We start from the raw sequence: 26,498 nt of genomic DNA, 5'->3' as shown, positions 1-26,498 counted from the left end.
GGCAGGTGGCGCCTTCCTGCTTTATTATTTTAACGATAGAATAAGGGATTAGCCCCCCGGGCACGTAAGGGGCCGTATTCGGCGGTCCTCCTATAGACGCCTTTCGGCAGCCCTTCGGGGTTAGCCGACCTCCCCGGGAGGCCTAATTACCCTTTTGCTTAGGCTAACCTACACCTTAGCCTGCTCCTTCCCGTCAGCCACTAGACTGGAGGTATGATCCAGATACGCAACGCGGCGGAATCGGGGCCACGTCGGCCCCGCGGTGGCACCACTCCACTATAAGGAAGTATATAGAGGTTTTTTACCCTAGGGTTTTTCCCCTCTATAGTAATCTAGGAAGGACCGTATAGCCTAACCAGGCTCCTATATATATAGATTAAGATAGGATAGCGGAGTAAGATAAATAAATAAATATAAATAACGTTAATTAACATCTATTAATAATAGAATCGTAACGAGGTCTACGCTTATACCAGAGTTTTATCTTAACCTAATATTCCCCTTAAGCCGATAATAATTTAAGGAAAAGGCCGGCTAAAAAGGGCTATCGAGATATCTAACACGGGGAAGAAGAAGGTCTACTAGAAGAATAGTACCCAGCGCCTCCTATCTGGATTCGAAATCACGGCTATAGAAGAGTCGCGTAACATCTTCCGCCTTTAACGGCCCCTCTAGCACTAGTTTATAAGGCCGGGACGTAGGCGCCTCGGCGATCTACCCGGGCTTTTAATAGCCTGGATATCATCGAAGAGCTAACGCCCTTAGAAGAGCATGAATTACTAGTTATTTCTGAATAATTTAAGGGTTAAATGGATGCGTTGATAGAGACGATACGAAGGGATACATCTAAGGAAATAAAGGAGTTAAGCGAATTAGAGGTAGCGACGCAGTTATTAGATATCTAGATAGATTGGATTTATAGTGCTCTGCGTAGTATTAGAATATTAATTAGAAGTACCTCCCTAAGGTGTATATATAATTTAGGAAGTTTATATAGGAATATATATAAATTATATATTTACCTTAGGGATCTTAGCGCTATAGGACCTTTTATAAATAACGTATTAAAGCCAGGGCTAAATATAAACATAAAGATCAAACTCCCTTAAACTAAACCATCGTGATAGAGCCTAAATAAAGCTTCGTAGATCCTTTAACACTCCGCCTTTAAACTATCGTTAAAGGCCTCGTGAATAATCCTTAAATAATCGGGTCGCCTAGCTAAACACAAAGCCTATAGACTTAAAGGTGTACACGCGACGCTTTATTATTATCTAAATAATAAACCATAGGTACGCTCGTAGTATAGCAGGTATACCCAGATCGTAGGGTAGGCAGGAGTAACTATATAGGCTCCACTTAAGGTCCGGTAACTATTATAGAATATATCCTAACTAGTCCTCCTAGCTTATTATTATTTTCCTCTTCTCTTCTTTACCTATCCGAGTAACTATTATAATAGCCTTATCACGAAGTTTTATGTATAAGTTAATACTTATCACCGTATCTTAGCTATAAGGCATTATCTTAGTGGTTCGTCTTGAGTTCTCTAAGAGTCTTGTTATCGCGTTACGCGAGATCCCCGGTTATCCCTTAGTTCTGGTAGTTCTAATATCTAGAGTAGCTTATTATAATCGTCTCTTAGTCGATTAATAATAACTCTTAACGATAATATACCTTAATTCCGGGTAGAATAATAATATAAGTGATTATTATACGTGGCCCTATAAACTTAGCTAACCCCTGTGTTCTAGTATAGCTGCCTAGAAGCGTTAGTTATATACAGCTAATAAGTTAGCTCGTTAACTTAAGGCTGCTAATACCCCTCCCGCTAAGAAGCCCGCTCCCCCCAAAAAGCCCGTTACTCCTATAAAGAACGGTAAGAAGGCCGGCGGTAGCCTTAATACCGCTACTAATAAGACCTCCGTTATTAAGGATAGCGCTATTAAGAAGACCACTAAGAAAGGTGATACTAATAACGGGTTAACTATACCTAGCGCGGCGCCTAAGACGCCCGCTAAAGTAAAGGGGCCGGCCGCGCCTAGTATAGAGTCACTTATAACTCCTATTAAAACGCGCCTAAATAATAAAGGGTCCGCTATACCCGGTATAGTATCTTAAACACCTATTAAAATAAAGGGGTTAGCCGCACCTAGTACGGGGTCGTTTACGACTCCTATTAAAATAAGGGGCCTAGCCCTCCCTACTAAGAAGACCTTCGCGGTCCCTAACTATTAGGTTAGCCGGGTTCTTGCCCGGTTTTTTCTAATACTTAGGTTAGATAATAGTTCGACCAGTAACTAGTCTACCGGCGGCTAGAGGACTCCGTCTCCGGTACTAACGGACTATAAGGGTAATAATAACGATAATATTAAGGATAATATTATGGATTATAAAGGGGATATAACTATATCGGGTAGCGCCGACGGTATCCTCTATATTAATAGCGATAAAAGCAAGAATAATAACTTTATCCTTAGTAAAAGTAAAAGCTTCCTGGGTGATAATATCTTCGGTAATAATAACGTTACTAATAAAGGTCCGGGGGCTAATAGAGGCGATAATAAGGCTACGCCTTCTAATAACGGCGATCCATAAGGCCTTTACCCGGTCTAGGAAGTGGTTATAAAGGGCGACCGCCGTGACCCTCCCTATTAGCGGTGTTACTCAGGATTCCTTAATATTATCTTAGATAGCTAAGGTCCTATTATCTTTCGTTTATACCGTAACTCTAGTCGATAGTCGTTTAAATACTATTACTATTAAGAGGACTAGAATGGTAAGAAATACGAGGAGGTATAGTTATACTCCCCGCCCGCTATAAACCGCCCCGGTATACTAACCCTTTCCTAGATAAATTTCTATACTACTCGTATTACTATTGCTTTATAAAAGGCACTCGTTAATACTATACGCTGTAGTGGTTTTACCGATAAGAAGCTTATAGGTTATCTCTCCCTTATTTTATCTATCTACTTATATTAATTCCTTTTTACCAGTATACCGCCTATAAGCTTTAGGGGGAGCTATACTAAGTATACGCTAATAATTAGCATTATAACTTCCGAGGTTATAATACGGCTTGGTATAAGCGTTATTAGGCCGACGTAGTTACGGAGGCTTAAATTACCTTATATAATATTTAGGCATAGGAGTCTCGTAAATAGATAAAAGCCCTTCGTTAAATTCGTGACCTCCTACGGGTCGCTAGCGGTATTAAGACCGATAATAATAGTAATAATAAAAAGTATTTCGTTCGACTATAGGTATAGGATGGGAAATGGATTTAATAATCTAACTCAGCCGACTATCGTTTATACACTATACGGGCACTAGTCTATTTTTTTTTCTTTTTAGTGTTTAGGATATAATATAATAAATTAGTAAAATAAAGATAGTAACGTAACCCTCCGGGGTTATAGTATAACAAATTAATAATAATAACGAAGGACCCTATAAGGTTATAATAGTCTCTGTATTTTTTAAGCCCTCTCCTTTTACCGATTATAATATTCTTAAAGAAGTTCCTCTGGGATATAACGCCTTAGTTCCTAGGTATTATCCTTATACCTATAATCCGCCTACTTCACTAAATACTGCCTCCTTTTCCTATTAAACCGATAAGCTAAGATCTCCTTTACCTTATACTCCTCTAACTCCTACGGTTCTATATCCACCTTTATAGGCTTAGGAGCCTAATTATCGCGAGACCGCTAGGGCGTTAATAAAGGGCCTGACTAGGGAGCCTAGACGGATTGATATCCGGGCTACAAAGTGAGGCTGACAGTGGTTTCGTGGCTGTAACGCCGAAAGCTCTAAGTACCACCACCAATTTATATATATAGTTTGAGTCACAAAGTAAGTCTTCTCATATAAACACACAATGCAGAGGGTCACTTTCTATACTACCTACTACCTACCATATATACATTAGGTAGGTACGTATTCGTATATATACTATAATATATCCCGGGCCTATAGAGCTCTACAAAAGTGCCTATATGCTTCCGTGGGAGTTTCAAGTTATACGGTTTAGGTACTTGACTTATATATACTAAGTAGGTATGGTACTTGTGACTTTCGGTGTCGTTTTTATGGATCCACTTAACGCCTCATTTCACCTTATTTTGTAGCCCGGATATCAATCCGTCTATGCTCCCCAGTCGGGCCCTTAATAAAGAGATCAGGAAAATATTATAAATCTTTATTAATTCTAGAAGATCTAGCTTATAGGCAAGACTATAATAACTAATAACTAAGGTGATACGGTACGGCCCGAGGTACCTATCTAAGAGTTTCTTACTAGGCCGTTTTTACTTAATATCTTTCGAGGAGACTAAGATATAGTCTCTTACCTTAAACCGCTATAAAGTCCGCCCGGTGTTATAGAACCTCTTATAAGACTCTTAAGCCTTCCGCATAAAAGTTTCTATTACTTAACGATTAGTGATTAGGTGCTTTACCCGTTATTTAGCGGATACCGCCCTAATATCTAACGACTTAAGTAACCGGACGTTATTAGGGCTATAAGGGTTATAACCTATTAACGCTATAAAGGGCGTCTACTTAATTACCGAGTACTACACGGTATTATAGGTAAACTATATAAGGGATAGCTTATCCACCTAGTTAGTCTACCCCCGTGAGTAATAGCTACGAAGGTAGTGCTCGATACTCTAATTATAACGCTTAGTCTGCCTATTAGTCTAAGGATAGAATATAGTGGATATCCTATAGTGAATACCTAAAAGACTATATAGAGTCCTCTAAAACTTACTTATAAATAAAGAGCCCTAATCTAAAATGATACTATCTAGTAACCCGTAAACACTAAAAACTCTTAATTATAGGATATCGGCTAAAGCTTTAGCGGTTAGTGTATTAATATAAGGGATATAAAGGGAATACTTTATATAATAGTAAACTATTATAAGGATCGCGTCCTTTTTCTTTCCGCCCTAATTAATAGGAGGGAGACCCGTAATAAAATTAATCGAGATCTCCTAGAACGGATAAGATAGAACCGGCAGACTAGCTAATAGGCTATAAGGCTTATACTATCTCCCCTTAGTCCTTTAATAAACCCTATATATAGGTATAAACTTCTTTGTATCCCGGGATATATAGTCCTAATAGAATAAGTCCGATATCCTTTTAATCGTTTTACCGGAACCATAATATCTAGCGGTGGGTTTATTATAGAAGGCCTATAGGATCTTCTTCCTTAACCCCTATATATCCGGGGCAAAGAGGCGACCTTTAAAAAGGATTAGGCCCTTCTTATCCCTTAACTATAGATCGGATAACCCGTCCTTCCTAGATAAAGAAATATAAAAGGGATCCTCCCTCTAGGTATCGGCCACCTCCTCCTTTATACTTAGTAATAAGTCCTCGGAGACCCTAGGTGTTCTGCCCGCCCTCTTTATTACTATTAATATAAACTTATAAGTAAACCTTTTAATAGGCTTCTAACGCTCCGTATCTAGGTCCGCCTACCTAGAAGTATACTATAGCTTCCGCGATAGACTATTAGCCGGATTCTAAGCTCCTGACCGGTGCTTAATCTCGAAGTCGAATACCGATAGCTCCTCTAATTATCGCGTATACTACGGCTTAAGCTTTAGCTTATCTATTAAGTACCGATAATTAAGGTGGTCCGTTAGAACTTTTATTAGGGTCTGGCTATAGGCTAGGTAGTGCCTTTAATACCAGAATACCTCGATAATAGCTATTAACTCTATATCCGGAGTCGAATAGTTTAACTCTATACTCTTAAGCTTCCTTAAAAAGAACGTAATAGGATACTATACCCGATCTATATACTAACTAATTACTGCCCCTAAAGCGAACCCCGATATATCCGGCTTTAGTCGAATAGGTAACTTAGGATCGAAATACCGTAGAACCAGAGCCTCCTAAAACCTTTAGCGTAACTCGTCGAAAGCCTCCTTCTCCCTTATAGATAACACGAATACCCCCTTTACTCTACTCTTCTTCGTTAAGTCTAAGAGCGGCGCTATAATCTTTAAATAATTCTTAATAAAACGCCGGTAAAACCTAGTAAAACCCAGGAAGATTTAGATAGTCTTTACCGAGTTCGGCCTTTACTAATCGCGGATAGCCTTAACCCTAGGCTAATCTATATAAACCCTATCTACTTTAATAATAAACCCTAGAAACTCTACCTCTTAAGTCTTAAATATACACTTCTCGGGATTCGCGTATAACGACTACTCCCTTAACCTTCCTAAAACCTTCTTAATATGTACTTAATAAACCTCGAGGTCCTTACTATAAATTAAGATATCGTCTAGATAAACTATATAAATCGTATCGACTAGCCTACTTAAGGCCTGGATAATATACCGTTAAAAACTAGCCAGGGTATTAGTAAGCCTAAAAGGCATAACTAAGGACTTAACATAACTATAACGAGTCCTAAAGGCTATTTTCTACTTATCGCCGGGTCGTATATAGAATCGATAATAGGCGTTCTTAAGGTCTAGCTTAGTAAAAACCTTTAATAATAAAAGCCGGTCTATAATCTTATATATTAATAGGAGCGGCGTGCGGTCTTTATAAGTAACCTTATTTAACCCCTAATAGTCTATATATAGTCTTAACTTCCTACCCTTCTTCGGTATAAATAGAATAGGAGCACCCGTAGGGCTAATAGAGTAACGAATCTAACCTTTAGCGAGGGCACCGTAGAGGTACTCCCGTAACGCCGCTAACTCCTCCTCTACTAATAGATAAATCGGCCTAAACAGGGGCGTCTTCCCTTCCTCTAACTCGATCCTATAGTCCTACTAATAATAACTAGGTAGCTTACCGGCCTCCTCTATATTAAATATATCTATAAACTCGTAATACTACTCCGGCACGGCTACTAATAACTCTTTTTAACCCGTAGATAAAGGGCCTAAAGGGTTATTTAGGGGTTCGGGTAGTAGTTTAGGTAAAGGGGCAGGCGTGGTTATATCCTCTAAGATATAAGCTTAGACACGGCTAACCCGCGCTACCTAGGCCCTAATAAGCCTAACTATCACCTTCGCCCTATTCGTAGCCCTCTTTAACTCCTTCCGTAAACCTATAAACTTTAACTCCTCTTTCTAAATCCGAAATATGTAACTCTTCTTTACCTAGTTAACTATTAGGTTATACTTAGTTAACTAAGGGATCCCGAGGATAACCTCTAACCTATCTTCTCCTAAATCTATAATATATAACTCTATATACTATATCCGCGTACGATTCTAATTATTTATAATCCGAACTATAGATAAGATCGATCCGAGTATCTAGGTTATATATTCCTTATTTAACTACCTAACTTCCTTAGGAGGTCCGGTAATTATTTCCCCGGGGGGTATTACGCGTTTATCGATAATATTAAAGTCAGTAGCGTTATCCAGAATTATAACTCAATAGTCCTATCCACCGTTTAGTCGTATATTAAGCTTTACCCTTACTAGACTAGGGGGAGGAGACGACTTTAACGGCGCGTTGTCCTAGGCCTAACCCTATAGGGCTTAGGGTAGGGCCTATACCTAACCTAAAGTGGGTCGACTAGGGGCTATAGCCTCCTGATTAGGGTTAGTAGCCGAGGTAAAACTTTAGCCGGCCCGCCTATTCCGTAGGCGAGGGTAAAAAGGTCGAATATAGCCCTCCTCTCCGTATTCGTAATATTTCTAAGGGCCTAAGAATTCCGAGGTTCCGCTAGGGCTATCCCGCTATTAGGCAGGGGTAATAGTAATAGCCGCGGTTATAGTAGCAGGGGGCGTAGGCGAGTCTTCGTAAGAACCACTAGCTTAGGATACCGAGGGTTTAGTATTAGTTCCGCGCTTCCTTTTATAACCCTAATCACGGGGTATATAATAGCGGCGGTCCTAATTAGACGGTTTACCCTTACGTAATAATATAACCTTAGCCTAATAAGCCGCGATATTTAGCTCCTAGAAGGTCTTAGGTAAAATTCTAGTAATAACTTAATCGCGTAGAGGTTTATTTAATTTAGATATAATAAACTATATACGCCACTTATTAGAAAGGGGGATAGATACCTCGTTAAATAAGGAATCTAACTTATTAGGAAATTAATTATAGATCTAACCAGGTTACTAAAAGGTCCGTTCGGAAAAGATCCATTCTATAACTAATAACTCGCGGGTCTTATTATCGACTAATTACTCGGTTAGGAAGGCCTTTAGCTCGGCCTATATCGCCTTTATTAAAGAACTATAGATCCTCCTTTAGTAAGCTCGCTAATAGGACTTTATATTCCTTTTAAGGTAACTAGCGGCAAAGTAAACGTTCTTAGCCTTTATTATAAAACTAGCTAGATTAAAATAAAAGCGTTCCTTAATCTTTTCCACAAAGGTTCTAAACTAGTTATATAACTTACTGTCTTATTTTAGGGTAGGAAGGTTTACCTTAAATAAATCGCCGCGACCACCTCGGGGATAATAGTGGTTCGCCGAATAAGGGGGTAGGGTAGTATCCGGGTCCTCGCTATAATAAATAGCTTCTAAACGCTCTAACTTATACTCTCGCTATTTACGTTCCTTATAGTAGTTTAGGAGGAAGTCTAGCTTATCGGGAAGCAGTTAATCCGGAGGGTGATTCTTTAATTCCTTGATATTATACCGCGTATCCGATTAAGGGTAAGACGGTGGCTCTATAGTGTTAACCGGGGGAGCCGCGGGTGTTTCACGCTAAGGGGCTATAGGAGGCTCACGCTAAGGTACTAGATACGGTTCTAGCTACGGCTTTAAAGGGCCCTATAGGATAATAGTCTCTTATTTACTAGGCAGAGGCGCGGTGGTATCGCTTTTAGGACCAGGAGATAGCGTGTACTTATAACCTAATTCGTGATCTCTATCCTCGGGAGGAGTAATACTAAAGCGTGTACGAGGATGTATAGTTATTTATTAGCTAACTAGTAGAGGTGAATTATACTTATAACTCTTAGCGGTCGTTATACCTATTAGGACGGTTAAGCGAATAATATATCAGGGGTTTTTATATAAAGAGTAAAAAGACGTTATAAGATAATTAAAAAGATAATATAAACTAATAGGTCAAATTAAGACTTAAATTATTCCCTAAACCTTTAAGTCAGGAGTTTAGCTTTGTATATTCCTTTTATAGATAACCAGAGCCTCTTCCCCGGGAACCTTATAGAATCCCCTTAAAAGTAATCCTAGGACTATAACCTATCCACTAGTAGTCCTTCCTATCACACTATACCAGACCGGTCCGGATAGTATTAGTCCCGGAGCCGACTCGACCGCCTATCTCCGAACATCACACCCTATCTAATCCCTTTTATAACTATTAAGATATATTATCCCCTACTATTTAAGCTATCCCTGACTTCGATGAATTATACCCGTGATACTAGGATCGTGTAACTAGAATAGTCTATATAGTCGTTTAATAGGAGCGGTACGCGAACCTTACTAAGATCGAATACTATTATTTTAGTTACTACTATTTAATATATACTAACCGTATATATCTCTGGCTAGCTAGTACTATAGGACCTATAAGAGGATTTAAGTTAGATAACCTTACGTTATAGTAAATGATATATAAATAGGATAGATTCTTTAAAGGGGAAGGGCGAGGTTCCTGCTCTATATATCTACGGGGGAACCTCGGGCTATCTAAGGCTAGGCGCTATACTAGGTATAGTGCCAGCACCGGTCTAGCACTATACTGGCTTAGTGCTAGTATAGGGCTAGCCCTAATCCAGCGCTATATAGGTTTAGTGCCCGTATAGTGATGGCACTAATCTAGACCTATATGGTTTAGGTCCTGGTATAGTGCCGGATAGTGGTGCGTAGCAATTAGTATACTAGGATATAAATTCCGATCTACCTAGTTAAAACGAGTTATGATCTTTTTGATATAGGACTTATTAATAGGAATATCTCTTAGTTGGGTCGGTCTTAGATAATATGTATACCTAGAAACCACTCCGCGGTCCCCTTCTTAGAGAGCTTATATTTGTTTTTTAATCCCTTAATAGCCGAGAGAGCTGCGTATAGGCGGTCCTGATAGTAAAGGAATAGAATATTGTTTATAAAGAATACTATAAAGGCCTCGCAAGCTTCTAAAAAGAATAGGCACGGTTCCTCCTTATTATAAACTAAACTAATAGATTTAAGCGTAGTAGTAAGGTTATTATACTATATAAGAGGGGAATCGCGTAGGCCTTATAAGGCCTTATCGAGCTCTAAGCTAGTCTCGGGCTTCTTAAAGCTATCCGGGAACTAATAGATAATAGACTCGCTATCTTTATTTCTTTTAGCGTTAATAAAAGCGTTAACGATATTAAACTACTTAATTTCTGGATTGAACTATACTGCTAAAGCCATTATTACGCGGAAAGACCGAGGAGCGAGCGTGGTAGTATAGGTGCCCTTAACCGTGGAGCCTACCTGCAGGTCTCCTTAAATAATAAGATGCGATTTATATCCCTTTAAAATACCCTCCTTATCGAGAATATACGTGAATACCTATATTAAGGGAATCGGCCTTATATTAGCCTTATTCTATAGAATCTTACGCCACGTCTTCTTTTCGAGCAGCTTATTCACCTCCTAATACGCTGTTTCCCTGAATTATAAGCCTATAGGATATAATTAAAGGTCTCCTTAGTGCCTTAGCGGAGGCTTAAGGTTATAGCGATATATAGGGTTATCGCCTTTAGGCTCTTATAAAGATAAAGAAGTCTCTGCGTATTGACTGTTAGTAGCCGCTAAAAACACTAAATAAAGCGTTAAAACGCTAGCGGGATTAGCTATAGTTTCCTCTCCGAGCTAATCAGGTATATAAAAGGTGAAAAAGTGTATAACTGGATCCTTATCTGGTTCTGCCGTGCAAGTCCGTGGATCTATCCTCTTAGCTTTGCCCTTAGCCCTTATCTACGCGATTCTGGAACTTCTGTGCAGGGGACCGCTTAATAGTGGCCGAGGTGCTACCCGTTATTTCGTGGTAGATAAGGATATCAAAGCCGTAAAGGTAATTAACTTAGTTAAAGGGGTTAGGCGCTCCTTTTATTCCTAACTCGGCTTAGATACTACCTTATTCGGAAAATAAGGCCTATAAACCTATAAGTCTAGCTCTAAAATCGATTTAAGAGCTAGTTCCGGGTTAAGATAGGGTAAAGGGAGTTTAGGAGAAGGGCCTGGTTCCGATATATACGGTATCGTGACTATAAGTGTATATAGGATATCCTTAGAAAGGTTAGAACCGATCGCTGTAGCTATAGATAAGCTGCTTTTGACTTCCTGGAGTTACGATGATTCCAGGAAAGATCGAGGGGTCTAGAGACTACACTAAGTCGGTGTATACTAGGCGGTAAAAGATATACTACTCTTAATAGTAGCTAAGTCGCTTTGTTTTCCGGATAGAGCTGCCTATATATATATATCTATTACCCCGGAGCTTATAGAATAGGACTCGGAAATACCAGAAGGGTCTATTTACGATATCTAATAATTATTTAATAAGTCTTCCTCCTTAATCTACATAATCTGCTCGGAAGTCTTCTTTATAGGCAGCGCCCCCGAGCTTTTTATAACTTATTTATAGAAGATCTGCTTATTAAAACTTATATAATATATAGAAATCACCTTATCTAGTAGCGGAACCTAAATCGGGTAGATATTATAAGCTATATAGCCTATAAGACACCTGATATAAGCTCTGGGTCTAATATTAAATCTCCCTTTATCTTCTCCTGCCTCCTTATCGTAGATTAAAGGATATACGCGGCACCCATAAGTATAAACGCTACTCTAATCAGGGCGTAGGTTAGCAGTATACTCTTTAATCAGAATCGGAGGCTTATACCTAAACCAGTTATAAGGGAATTCGAAGGGAATTTCTATTTAAGCCGTTATAACCGGCTTATATTATATAGGTATACTACTACTTTTAACGCCTCTAGCTATACCTTTACTAAGAGCCTAGCGCCATTAAGAATAGCGTTTATTTTATCTGCGATCTTCTTAATAAGGCGTTTAATACTATTATTCGGTTTATTAATATAAGGGGGGTTCGTTTCTAGGTCTATAGCCTCCACTCCTATCTAGTGCCTAAAACGCATTTTTTTGCCTAAAGGCAGTAGGCTAGATTTATTATTAGAGCGTAGTTTATCAATTATAACCTAGAACTATCTCTTAACCTACCTCTTAAAACCAAAAAGAACGCGGAATACTTTATTTATTATCTTATATATTAATGTTATAATAAAGGTCTAGCCACTATATTTATCCCTAAGGAAGACGGCCTACCTATCGCCGTTATAGCGGCTCGGAAAGGCTCTAATCTCCTATAGGACGCGCTAAAAAGGGCTTAGTAGGCGATTCTCTAACTTCCGGTAAGAGATAACCCTAGTTTAGTAGGTTATTCGGCAGGTCTTATAGTTATAGCGCTTAGTTTTAGAAATTTATATATTTTAGGCGTTTCTAATTAGCGCGCGGAGCGCCTCTAGACTAAGATAGTCTGCCCTAAGATACTATAGATTCTCGATATCGATACGGGGACGTAAAGAGTCTTAGGAGGGATAAAAGCGTGGCCTTATTTAGTAAGCCGCTGCTATAAGTAGCTAGATAGGGTCTATACAGATCGGAATCACCCCCTAGCCTTTAGGGCCTAAATAGGAAGAAAGGAAATACAAAGAAAGGGGCTTATATTCGAGGAAGGTAAGGTTATATCGACGGCTTATCTTTAATAAATTCTTACTCTTTTTAGGAGTCCCGTAGCGTAGGGAGTAATCATAGCCTTAGACTTAAATCCTAACCTTTTATAGCAGAGCCTCTAAGACTATATTCGTGTAAAACCCCTTAATAATAGCCACCTTCTTTAGTATTAAAGCCACCTTCGAAGCTCCTTTAGCGCTATTAAAAATCCCTTATAGTACTCGGGTATTATAGCCTAAGATCGGAAAGAAAGTCGTGCCGGCTATAATATATTCGCTGTTAGACGGGATAAATATACCGGGTTCGAGGAGGTTAAGCGAGTTTACTAGATAAGCAGCTCCGTAGTTATAAAGTAAGGTGCTCTTCGAGAGCGGATATAACCTAGGTATTATAGCAGTAAAAGTCTATATAACTTAGTGCTCCCCGTAAATTATATCGGGATCTAGAGTAACCGCGACGATATAACCTGGATAGGCTAGAGAGCTACTACTTTTAAACGAATCCGCTCTAATAGTCTAGCATGACTTTACTTGGTTTTCACGGAGCTGCTTTTAACGTGACTTCTAGTATTCTGCTTAGAGCTTATTATACCGGGCCTTATCTAGCTTAAGCGTAGAATCCGGGCTATTACCGGTAAGCGCGTATTTTAAATAATTATAAATATAGGCCTTTAGTGATAGGAACGCTAATAGGGGTATTTATAGTACCGCCGACCCCCTTAACTGCTGTCCTTTAGTTAATCAGAATAGCCGCTAAGTATGGTATATACTACTAAGCCGCTATAGGCGTTTATTTTTAAGTCGTGGATAAAATCGATAAAGGACTAGCCGTAGTCGAGGATCTCGGGCTAGATATTCTTCCTACGATAATCGCCTAATTCGAGTAGCTTAGCTAAGGACTATTAGGGTATAAAGCGATATATACGTAGTATAAACTCGCGGATTACTAAAATCTCATCCACCTCCTTTTATTTATAGTTTCTAGCGCGCGATAATTAATAGATCTAAGCTTTATACTAAACCTCCGGCTTAGTATTTCCGTGTTAGGCGTCGTATAGAATAAATCGATAGTTATTCTGAATAGTTAAAAGGATAGTGAGCTTACTAGGAGCATAGGCGTCCTTAAGAGCTTTAAGTAGCTAGCGAATAGTATAGCGACCTTTACGGACCGTGGATATAAGCGGCTCTGCCTATATTATCGAGATAGCTTTAGAGATAGCTATCTTAAAGCCGGCGGTATTAGTAGTTTTCCAGATTAGAGATAGGATTATTTTAAGCTTCTTAGTAAGGGGTTAGTATTCCTTCTGTTTCAATCCAAGGATTATAGCGCCTCAAGCAGAGCTGCTTTGACTTTATTATTAGATAGTTACATAATAGTCTCGCCGCTACGGACTATAAGGCGCTCGCGGATTAAGTACTCGGAAATATGATTAAGCTCTGGCAGAATATTAGTGGACTAATTAGGCTTATCCAGATCGATTATATGCTATATTTCCGGTATACGAGCCGCGCCTTTAACCGCATAGTACTAGTCGATCTAATAGTTAAAGTATATAAGCTTAGGTATATCCGAAGCGTTAACCGCGCAGTCGATCTCCAGGGTGTAGGCTATAGTGCTCGAAAACAGAAAAGTAAGCGCGGTATAGGTATAGGAGAATGAGTAATATGTAATAGAAGTGGATAGGGGATAAAATAAATATAAAAAAGAGACAAAAGAATTATAACTCGGAACGGTCTTTACGGGTAGTGGAAGTTACTAGTATACTGCTACTACCCGGGCTTATAACTATAACGTGAAGCTATAATTAACTAAACCCAGCTATAAAGATATAATAGATTACCTTAATTCTATACATTAGGCTTATAGGAAGCTAAGCTATATATAGGCTATGCCTTGGCTATATATAACTAATAGGAATCCCCTTTTAGTAGCCTGTTTTATCTATAGGCCCTACCTGCTCTAGTAGCTAATAGCCTAAGAGCTCGGGGACTAAATACCGCGCTGCGTAGTCGTATCAGTATAACTGTATTCACATAACCCATTTAGTTATATAACAAATAATAATAATAATAATAATAATAATAATAATAATAATAATAATAATAATAATAATAATAATAATAATAATAATAATAATAATAATAATAATAATAATAATAATAATAATAATAATAATAATAATAATAATAATAATAATAATAATAATAATAATAATAATAATAATAATAATAATAATAATAATAATAATAATAATAATAATAATAATAATAATAATAATAATAATAATAATAATAACAATAGTAATAATAAAACTCTCGAGATTCCTATTATCTTAATAGATAGTGAGAGTGTAAAGAAGCTCGCCGAAAACCCTGAATTCTATAAACGGGTAAAGCATATCGACAGGCAGTATCACTACTATAGTCAATAGCTATATAATAATAAAATGAAAATCGTATATAAAAATACAAAGTTAATATAGCTGATATAATACCTAAAGGTTTAGCAAAAGAGACTCATAATACTTCTTACGGTCATATGAACGTAGGTCACAAGGACGATACTTTGCCTAAGTATGATTTACCGCCTTATAATAGTATCAAAGAATTAAAATACTTGGTTCAATGCTTAGTATTCTTAGTTCTTTACAACGCGGCATAGCAAGGTTTTTTACCTTCGGGTTTTCCTAGATCTTAAAGGTTTTTCTGAATTTTCCTTTAAATAATATACTATAATAATAACAAGAGTTTTTGAAAATTTCCCTTAAATTGAAAAGAAGAGGTTTTTTTAAATTTTCCTCTATATATTCTAGTCTAAGATAGACTAGAATTACTGCGCTATAACATAACCATAACTATAACCTGACTAAGCTACACTTATTATATAAGAGTTAGCTTACGGAGGGGTGTTGATATTATACCCATAATAAGTAATAGTACTAATAATAATAAGTATAATATCTAAGTCAAAATAAACAGTATATAGTTATAGCTATATAACTAGACGTCTACATTATAACCAGCTTAGCCTATACTATAATACTCTATATATTATACGTATATATATACTTAGCTTCCAATATATTATATAAATATATTAGGTATCGTCAATACGATATCTTAGTTATTACTTAAGCTAATAACGTGGCGTGATAAGGGTCGCGTAGTATTATAGGATGTAAGTAAGGAGTAAAGGAAGCTATTATAAGACGAACAAGGAGGTCTACTAATAGACCAAGGGAGGGAGTACTATACTAAGATTATTCGTTAAGTTCGTTTAAGAAGACATAGGCATAGAGGTCCTTACTTATAGAGCTCTGAGTGCCACCTAACAGGAAAGTATTCGTTATATAATCTCCTCTTAGAGTAACTAAGGGACCTTCGTAAATAAGGTAGCCTTACTATAAAGGCTACCAGCTCCTTTATATACTCTAAGCTAGCTTTCGTATTCTGAATACACGATAAGCCTTCTTTAAATATAAAGCCACCTAGTAGTTAGTAACTAAGCCTTTAGAACCTCTTCACGAGAGGCCTCTATAGCTTACGCGATAAGCTCGTACTAAGCACTAGTAGGGAGTCTAGAACCTGATAATATACATTAATAAGATCTTTTTACACATTTTATAGATTACCCCCCCTTTCTTTGACTCCTGCCCTTAGGAGTAATAGAGGTCTAGAGGTAATAAGAAAGAATGACTCCCTTAGCCCGGCTACTCTTCTATATAAAGAACTCTGCCTAATTTAGGAATCTCCTTTTATACCACCTATAGAATAACACCACTCCCTAAAGCAAGCATTTAAGAATAAAAGATAAAAGCATAAGATAAAAGCAAAAGGGGATAAAACTTATAACTATAATGATTCCTCTTAACACTATATAGATAAACGTGATTATAGAGAATAAAGTTATTTAATAAACAGGATTATTCTAAGAGACCCTAACCAGCGGCTAATATTATAAACATAAAGGCCCTATAATAACAAAGAGACCACTACTAAGAACTACTCTAAAGGATTCTATTATAAACTCCTAATTTATCGTCTAATCTTTAAACAGCCTATATAATACTCCTTTACCTACTAAAGGCCTATAACCATGACTTATAATATATAAAGATAGAAGGTGCTTCTAAAGAGGGAAGTCATATTATATAAATAAGGCTAATTCCATAAGAGATCAGGCTATTAGGCACTAACAGGTAACTCCTAACTTATCTAGAAGAATATTTCAGTTACTCCTAACTTTGTTATTGTCTCTTCTTCTTCTTCTTAGCCATTGTCTATCTTTATCACTTTTTTATCGTGAGATAACCATATATATAAGTCCATTCCCTTACAACAACGCTCCCACAATTAGATCAATTTTCCTCAATATGAGTGCCGTGACAGTGCCCTATACATGACCGTTACTAACATCGTGAAAGTCACTATGCCTAACGTTAGTAACATAGGGAGCAAGGCCGCTAAGGCGGCCCGTAAGTTAGCTAAGAAAAAAGCTTATAAGGTAGCTAAGGCTATTAAAAAATCCCACCGGGTGGGCAACAATAACGCTAGCAATAGCGTTAAATAATCGAGTACGCAGGATAATATTAATATTATAATAAGCGGCGCTAACGGGGGTTATAATAATAAGCAGTAAAAGGGTAATACCGTGAGTAGTGATACCGCTATAAGTGATACTAATAATAATACTATTACTAGCGACGAAGATAATAGTGCGGGTGGCTACCGGAATACCAGCCGTAACGATAATGATAATATAGCAGACAAGGGCCCTAAACCTCGTGTTATATATAAAGAGATTAACAGGTTAGATGATATTATACTATATAGCCGCTGCGCTCGTTGATGGCTAGAACTAGATATTAAGGGTTTTCCGTGTAAAGAGTAAAGAGACGTTCTAAGATAATTAAAAAGGGTACTGTATACTAATAGGTCGAATTAAGAGTTAAATTATTCGTTAAACCTCTAAGTCAGGAGTTGAGCTTTATATACCCCTTTTATAGACAACCAGAGCCTCTTCCCCAGTAACCTCAGAGAATCCCCTCGACACTATCCCTAGGACCACAACCTATCCGTTAATGGTCCTCCCTATTATACTATACTAGACCGGTCCGGATAGTACTAGTCCTAGAGCCGACTCGACCGCCTATCTCTAAACACCATACCCTATCCAATCCCCTTTATAACTATTAGAATATATTACTTCCTCCTATTTAGGCTATCCCTAGCTTCGATAAATTATGCCTATAATATCACGCCCCCCCTTCTAGTGCTTATATCTCTAGGAGTAATATAGTTAACTGGGTGCCCTTATAACGACCCTCCCCTATCTACCTATATCCTCCGGATATAGCTTCCGGAAAAGACGACTCGGCCCGAGACGATACCCGACTACGAATAGCTTAAGTCAACCTATACCAGGCTACTAGCTCGTAAGCCACTATTCGTATCCATAGTATAGCTAGCCCACTATAGGACCTTTTATAAATAACTTATTAAGCCTAAGCTAAATATAAACATATACATTAACCTTCCCTAAACCTCTAAGGTAATATAATAAAGCCTAAATAAAGCTTTATGGGTCCTTTAACACTCCGCCTTTAAGCTATCGTTAAAGGCTTCGTGAATAACCCGTGAATAATTAGATCGCCTAGCTAAACATAAAGCCTATAGACTTAAAGGAGTGCACGCGACGCTTTATTATTATCTAAATAATAAACTATAGGTGCGCCCCTAATATAGCAGGTATACCCAGATCGTAGAGTAGGCAGGAGTAACCACGTAGGCTCTACTTAAGGCCCGGTAACTATTATAAAATATGTTCTAGCTAGTCCTCATAGATTATTATTATTTTCCCCTTTTCATCTCTTTACCTATTTAAGTGATTATTACATTAGCCTCGTCCTAAAGCCTTACCTATAAGTTTATCCTTATTACCGCGTCTTAGCTATAAGGTATTATCTTAGTGGCTTATATCGAGTTCTCTAGAGGTTCTTTTATCGCGTTACGTAAGGTCTCCGGCCGTTTATTAGTCCTGTTAATCTAATACTTAAAGTAGTTTATTATAATCGTCTCCCGTATAAATAATAATAACTCCTATTAATAATATACCTTTATCCCGTATAGAACGATAATATAAGTGATTATTATGCGTGGCTCCCTAAGCTTAGCTAACCCTTATACTCTAGTATAGCTCCTTAGAAACGCTAGTTATATACGGCTAATAAATTAGCTTATTAGCTTAAGTCTACTAATAACTCGCTAAAAAGCCCGTTATTCCTATAAAGAACGGTAAGAAGGCCGGTGGTGGCCTTAACACCGCTAATAATAAGTTTCCCGTCGTTAAGGATAGTGTTATTAAAAAGACTACTAAGAAGGGTGGCACTAATAACGGGTGAACTATACCCGGCGCGGCGTCTACGACGCCCGCTAAAGTAAAGGGGCTGGCCGGGCCTAGTACGGAGTTACTTATAACTCCTACTAAAGGGCGCCTAAATAATAAGGGGTCCGCTATACCCGGTATAGTATCTAAGATACCCGTTAAAATAAAGGGGTTAGCAGTACCTAGTACGGGGTCGCTTACGGCTCCTACTAAAACAAGGGGCCTAGCCCTGCCTAATAAGGAGACCTTTACGGTTCCTAACCCTTAGGTTAGTAAGGTTCTTGCCTATTTTCTTTTAGTAATTAGGTCGGATAATAGTTCGCCCGGTAGCTAGTCTGCTAGTAACTAAAGGACTCCGACTCTAGCTCTAGTTACCTAGGGCAGGTTATATAGCGTTAAAGAAATCGTTAATCTAAGTCTCCCGGGGTTCGTTATATATCCCGACGTTATAATAGTTCTAAAGCCGGTCCTGCTAATCGTCTAGCCAGGCGGCCACCTTCCGGGGGTTAGTAGGCGGCTTATTCTTATAAAGATCGTAGTTCTTTTAAGAGTCTTTTATACGGGTCGCGATATAGGAGGCGGCGTCGGCTTATGCTGCTACGTAGATATCTTCCGGGGTCGTGCCCTTTATTAAGAGTACCACTATTTGCAAGCGGCCTGTCTACTATTTGCAAGCGTCCCAAACCTAATTAGGAAGGTTACGCGAGCCCGCGCAGTAGTCTGCATACGCCACGATCTTGGGTATAGATATCCCGTACAGATACATCACATCACGATAAACGTTTTGTATACGTAAGACAGCCGTTAATCACTATGACTTATACTTAATGCCCTACGCTATTAAATCGTAGCTGTTCTGACCTAATTTCTATTATATTAAAGTACCCTAAATTATATTATATCCTCGAGGTAGGAAAAGGAGGTGGAAAAGTGGTAGAAAAAGAGGTGGAAAAAGAGGTAGAAAAAGAGGTAGAAAAAGGAGGTGAAAATCTTTTAAGGTAACACGTAGTGGTGGGTGGTTACGTAACCTTATCTATCACACAGATAAGATCTTATCTACCTATTATACAGATACGGTCTTATCTATTACACAGATAAGGTTATATAATCACCCACCACTATAAATACGTGTTACCTTAAAAAATTTTCACCTCCTTTTTCTGCCTCTTTTTCCACCTGCTTTTCCACCGCTTTTTCTATCACGACAGCGTGTATTCTTCTTAACTAGAGCGTTATGCAAGGATGTCAAAATAAGCAGTGAATTTATAGTAACGGACATTTATAGTAAGCTAGGGAGAGAAAACCTTATCGTGATGTATCTATACGGGATATCTATAGCTAAGATCGTGGCGTATACAGACTACTACGCGGGCTCGCGTAACCTCCCTAACTGGGTTTGGGACGCTTGTAAATAGTAGACAGGACGCTTGCAAATAGTGGTACTCCTTTATTAAGGCCTTCCGTCTCTTCGCTACGATAAACTCTTCCACCCCTTAAGCATCCTATTAATACCCTTCTAATAGGTCTCGTAGTCTTTACGATCTTCTTTATATCCGCGGTAGTCTTTAGTATATACGGCCTTACCTATAACCGTTAGCTCGGGTATATTAGTGGGTTATCTGTTAATATTAGCGATAGAGGCGTAGAAGGTAAATTCGGGACGGGTGGCTCGCTACGGCCTAGGGGCTAGGTTATTAGGGCGTAGGAAATCCAAGACTCCGTTACTACGGGCCCTGACTTTATAGAGGCGTTTCTATAGTTCCTAGTCTTCGTGGCTTATATAGATAGTCGTATTTAAGGTTATAGTGGTTATAGCTATAGGCAGCTCGGAGTAAATAGCTTTAATAGGTTATCGAGTAAATAGGACTCTTAATTATTATAAACAGCGTGTAACTTAATTTCGTAAAATAAACGATTAATCTATTAATTTAATTTTACTCTATAGAAATCTCTGATCGTAGTGCTAAATTCCTGCCCTTATTCCTGCGGCAGATCCAATCCCACATTCGGGCCCGGAACAACCCGTTTCGGACCTGCTTTGGGCCAGCCTGTGCAACAGCCCGCGCAGTACGAAGTAGTGCGCATACGCCACGATCTTAGCTACAGATATCCTGTACAGATACATCACGACAAGGTTTTCTCTCACTTTGTCAGGCATTTATGCCTAAATGCCCCGATATCCTGTTAGGTATATTCGCAGAGCCATGTCACGCACTGCTCCGAACACGGAGTACCGGTATTTGTACGCTCCCGGTTCACTATTTGTTATCCACTTAATCCATTTTTAGAAGGTTACGCGACCGCGTGCATAAGCAAGATCTTGGCCGTATATGCTGCGTACCTGTACCTTACGATAAGCCTTAATCTCTGTAATTAAAACCAGATATCTTAAGCCACTAAATCACTACTGTTTCTGCCTCTTTATTTATTAACCCTAAGGCATTAAGAATATATAATATCCTTACGCTAGGTACCTTATTATATTATGTAATCCTAATACCCTAGTTATATAACCTTATTAAACACACCACGTAATCCTAATGCCCTAGTCACGTAACCTTATCTTATACACCACGTAATCCTAATTACCTACCTACTCTAACGTATATAGGTACGTAATATTTATAGCTAAGATCTTACTTATACACGCGCTCGCGTTACCTTCTTATTTAGGGTTAAGTGGATAGTAAATACCGAATAGGGGGCGTATAAATACCGGTACTCCCGAACATAGCGGTACTTCTATTAGATATATTATAGTGCTTTTCCCCCTCTTTTTCTTATATATAGGATATCTTAGACTAGTACTCTTTTAGGGTGAGGTTATTCCGACTAGGGCAATACTGATGACGCCTAACGCTAGCCGCCACTACTTCCGTTTATACCTAGATATATATAGATATGTATACTCAATTAAGCGTATCGTCGGTATCGTTCCTACGATTAATTAAGTGTATTGTCGGTACCGTGGCTACGATTAATTAGACGTATCGTCGGTGAGTACCACTACTTGTAAGCGGCCTGTTTACTATTTATAAGCGTCCTAAACCTAATTAAGGAGGTTACGCAAGCCCGTGTAGTAGTGTGTATACGCTATGATCTTGGCTGCAGATATCCCGTACCGGTACGTATAATTATAATAGACCTTTTGTATAAGACCGGCGTTAATCACTATGACTTATACTTAATGCCTAAGACTATAAAATCGCAGCTATTCTGACCTGTTTTCTATTGTGTTAAAGTACTCTAAAATGTATTATGTCCTTGAGGTAGGAAAAGGTGGTGGAAAAGTGGTGGAAAAGTGGTGGAAAAGTGGTGGAAAAGTGGTGGAAAAAGAGGTGTAAAAAGAGGTAGAAAAAAAGGTGGAAAAAGGAGGTGAAAATTTTTTAACGTGATATATAGTAGTAGGTAGTTACGTAACCTTATCTATTATACAGATAAGGTCTTATCTATTATATAGATAAGGTCTTATTTATTACACAGATAAGGTCTTATCTATTATATAGATAAGGTTACGTAACTACCCACTACTACGTGTCACGTTAAAAAGAATTTACCTTCTTTTTCCACCTCTTCTCCCACCTCTTTTTCTACCTGCTTTTCCACCACTTTTTCTGTTACGATAGCGTATATTCTTCTAAACTAGAGCTTTATGCACGGAGGTCCAAATAAGCAGTGAATTTATAGTAACGGATATTCGTAATAAGTAAGGGAGAGAAAACCTTATCCTGATTATACGTACCGGTACGGGATATCTGTAGCTAAGATCGTGGCGTATGTATACTACTACGCGGGCTCGCGTAACCTTCCTAATTGGGTTTAGGACGCTTATAAATAGTAGACAGGCCGCTTGCAAATAGTGGTACTTATCGTCGGTATCGTCGCGATGAGTGATTAAACGTATCGTCGGCATCGTCGGTATCGTCGCTATAGGAATTTAAGCGGATATAGAAGTATCTAGGTATAAGGGGAATAAGCGGGCGGGTATTACCGGCTGTTAACATAGGGCCCTAGTCGGAATAAACGAATGGCCTAGTCAGAATAACCTTACCCCTCTTTTATAGTCTATAATAAACATAAGTCACACTTTATACGATATTAGTGTCCTAATAGTTATAAGCCCGGCGCTCGAGTAAAACGCCTCTATTCCGGTCGATCTAATAGTTCTAGGCTCTGTGCCTCTCTCTTTTAAAGCCCTCTTTTTAAAGCTCTTAATTAACTAGAGTCTCTCTTTTTAAGTCCTAGCTCTATTACGGATAGAGTCGTCCACTAGCTCGTCCGCCTGCCTATTATCACTAACCCTTTAACCGCCTCTATCTATTCCTTCTCCTCCTCTTTCTCCTTTTCCTTCTCCTCCTGCTCCTTTATCTAATCAACTGCCCGTCCACGCCGTCACGATAACCTTAGTTATACTAACCTCCTCTAAGACCTAGCACTAATAGTATCTGCGTGTAATAGAAGTCGCTTTTTTTAACGAGGTTACGAAGCTCGTGGATCCGGACCTTAATGATACAAAACGCCTACAACGTCTCTAAAAGGTTAAGCCCCCTACCGTAAGCAAAGACAATAAAAATTAGGATTAAAGGTATAAGCTATGGCTTTTCGCCCATAACGAATATAAGCAGGAAAAAGCCGCGATAAAGGCGGTACTAGATTATATCGCTACTACTATAGACCGGAGCCTCGCGGAGTCTTTTACTAGCAAAGACAATCTAAAGGAAATGCTATAAATCCTAAAGGTATACCTTAAGCCTATTAACGCCGCCTAGAGGTCACTTATTAAGCGCCGTTAGGACGATTGTATATAATCTATTAGGACGATACCTTACTAACGCTGGCTTAACGACTTCCGTAAGTTATATAAAGAGGCAAAGACGTATTAGGTTCGCGTAATCGATTAGAAGATAGACCAGCTTAACGGATTTTTTAACGCGATCGGATTAATTTCCCTAGAGTAGTCGGAAGCCCGGTTTTCTATAATACTAACGGAAGAAGATAAGGCTAAATTACCGGATATTAAGACCGTGGTTAACGAATATACTACCTAGTTACGTTATAGGCACTCTCTATATTTAGATCGGAAGCCAGGATTGTTATTATTTTATATAGCTATATTCCTAGGAAAGAATAAAGAAGGTTAGTAACCGGATCGTTAATCGGATTATTAATCGGATCGCTAAAAGGATCGTTAACAGGGTTAGTGTACTAAAAGGGAATTTATCTACGACTACCGTATAGCCCGGAAGACCCAAAGCTACTATAAGCTAATTTAGACCTACCCGACTATTAACCCGGCCCGAAGAGGGAAGACCTTTAAGTTATCTAAGGAGACGGAAGAACGTTCTAACCGGGTTATCGCTAGCTAGGATAACGATCGTCGAAAGAGGTTCTAGAGTAGCCTCTAAAAGGACGCCGAAAGTAAGGGAAATAAGGGTTAATAGAAGTCACCCTCGAAAGACCCTTCTAAGGATTTATCTAATTTCGTGGCCACTGGGAGCGCCGGTTCTTCGGACTCGGATTCGGATAAGGGAACCGGATCGTACGGTATATATAGCTTTTTATTAATAATAGCCGGAGCCTTTATAAACAAGCTATTAGTTAATTCTGGCACTATAAGGCATATCACTAATAACCGTTACCTTCCAAAAGACTACCGGCCCGCGGAGAAGTATATAATATTCGATACCTGCGGAGGAGAGTCGGATCCGGGTACGGGATTCGGCACTATAACGCTAGAAGTTAAAGATCGGGATTATTAGCCGTATACGCTGATTTTAAAGGATATAGCGTATATCGAGGGATATCCTATAACCCTTATATTAACCCTCCGCCTACTTCTAATGGGATTGCTTATTACCGGTAGATAGGCGTTAGAAATTAAGGAAAAAGGTAGGACAGTTACCCTGCCTTTAAAGAACGCAGGAGGTTAGTTTACCCTCTAACTAATAGAATAACAGAGCTTTTTTAATAGCTTAAGAGCCCCGATTATAGGTATCGCCGACGCTTATTTATAGCACGAGCGGCTAGGCTATATAAGCGCCGATGCCCTTAAATATATTACCACCGCCTATATAGGCGGTGCTGTCTCTAAACGGGACTTTCCCCTTATAATAGAGTATAAGAGCTAGTCCGGTAGTAAAGCCCGGAGGCCGATATCACGAAGGCCACTAAACCACCGACCTACACGCCCTTAGCAGCGTATAGATATCGACCTCTTTTCTAACGATAAGTCCTTTAACAGACTTATAAAGCTAATGCTATACCACTACCCCTATACGCACTTTATTATAGGGGACTTCCTAAAGGACCTTAAGTCAGCCTTTCTATCGGTAATATCCTTCGAGCTACGAACGGCACGGTAATATCACTACCCTATTATAGTGATACGGCTAGATAATAAACAAGCCCTTTAGAGTAATCTTAATAACTGGGTGTATACTAGAGGGATCCTAATCGAGAGGTCGTTACTAAATATAGCCGCCTAGAATCCCGGAGCCGAGCGCCACGGGGCTATTATATACGCTATAGCCCGGGCCCTCGCTATCGCCCCCGGCTTTTAGTAGGATATATAGCCGGAGATTATAGCCGCCGCGAGATATCTATATAATCTGATTCCACGCCGGGACCTTGGGTAGAAGTCGCCGAAGGGTTATATAGATAAGTGAGTTAATAAGATAGGTATTAAACGTATAACCAGCACCCCTTTAATCGGTTACCTAAAGAGGTCCGGCTACCGTGCCTATCCCTTAACTGCTAACTATTAGCGTGGCCGCTGGAAGAATAAGAAGCTCGCGGAAAGGGCTTATATCGGTTATTTAATCGACTACGAGAGCATTAATATTTATCGGATTTAGGTACTAAAGCTCGGAAGGGTCCTACGTATAAGAGATATCAGCTTTAATAAGAAGATCCTGTATAAGGATCGTGACGTGGACCCACCTATGGTAATAGAGCTTTTTAAAGAGCTTAATCTGCCTAACGATACCGAAAAAGACGCTCTGGAAACCGTAAGCGTAATACCGATATACGATTAATTTATAGTGTTATAGCAGAATATAACGATAGACTCCTTCTAGAATATTAGAAGACCGGAATATCTTAAAGCAATTAAAAAAGCTATAGTTAAAGTAATTAAATAGGTTAGAAAAGAAGAGGTTAAAGTAGCTATTAAAGTAACAGAAATTCGACTCCCTCGCCTAATTCTGGGGGGGTAAATAAGTTATAATAGCGCCCGTAGCCTCCTAAAGCGGCAGCTATAGTGGCTACCCGGGTTACTCCTTCCACTATAGCAGCCACTACTATAGAGAGGCAGACCCGTGTTCCGTGTCTGGACGTTATGGATATCACGTGACCACGTACGCGGTCCCAGGGATCTGGTCTTGTATACGGCTATTCTTCGGA

At 38.9% G+C, this 26,498-nt stretch overlaps 1 protein-coding gene across 1 annotated transcript; it reads left to right on the top strand.

Annotated features, from left to right (window-relative positions):
* Positions 1 to 11,308: 11,308 nt before the first annotated feature.
* Positions 11,309 to 21,265, top strand: ACRALDRAFT_209288 (uncharacterized protein; the record flags this gene model as incomplete). The annotated part of the gene is made up of 4 exons (XM_071022607.1): positions 11,309 to 11,331; positions 14,760 to 15,013; positions 21,090 to 21,171; positions 21,232 to 21,265. The coding sequence occupies 4 exons, from the start codon at positions 11,309 to 11,311 to the stop codon at positions 21,263 to 21,265; spliced, it is 393 nt and encodes a 130-aa protein (XP_070876219.1).
* Between the last annotated feature and the right edge of the window lie 5,233 nt (positions 21,266 to 26,498).

Source organism: Sodiomyces alcalophilus (genome assembly GCF_042370955.1).
Source record: "Sodiomyces alcalophilus JCM 7366 unplaced genomic scaffold ACRALscaffold_3, whole genome shotgun sequence".
In the NCBI taxonomy this organism is placed as follows: Eukaryota; Fungi; Ascomycota; class Sordariomycetes; order Glomerellales; family Plectosphaerellaceae; genus Sodiomyces; species Sodiomyces alcalophilus.
The sequence above is the reverse complement of the archived record's forward strand: the minus strand, read 5'-3'. Positions and strand labels throughout refer to the sequence as shown.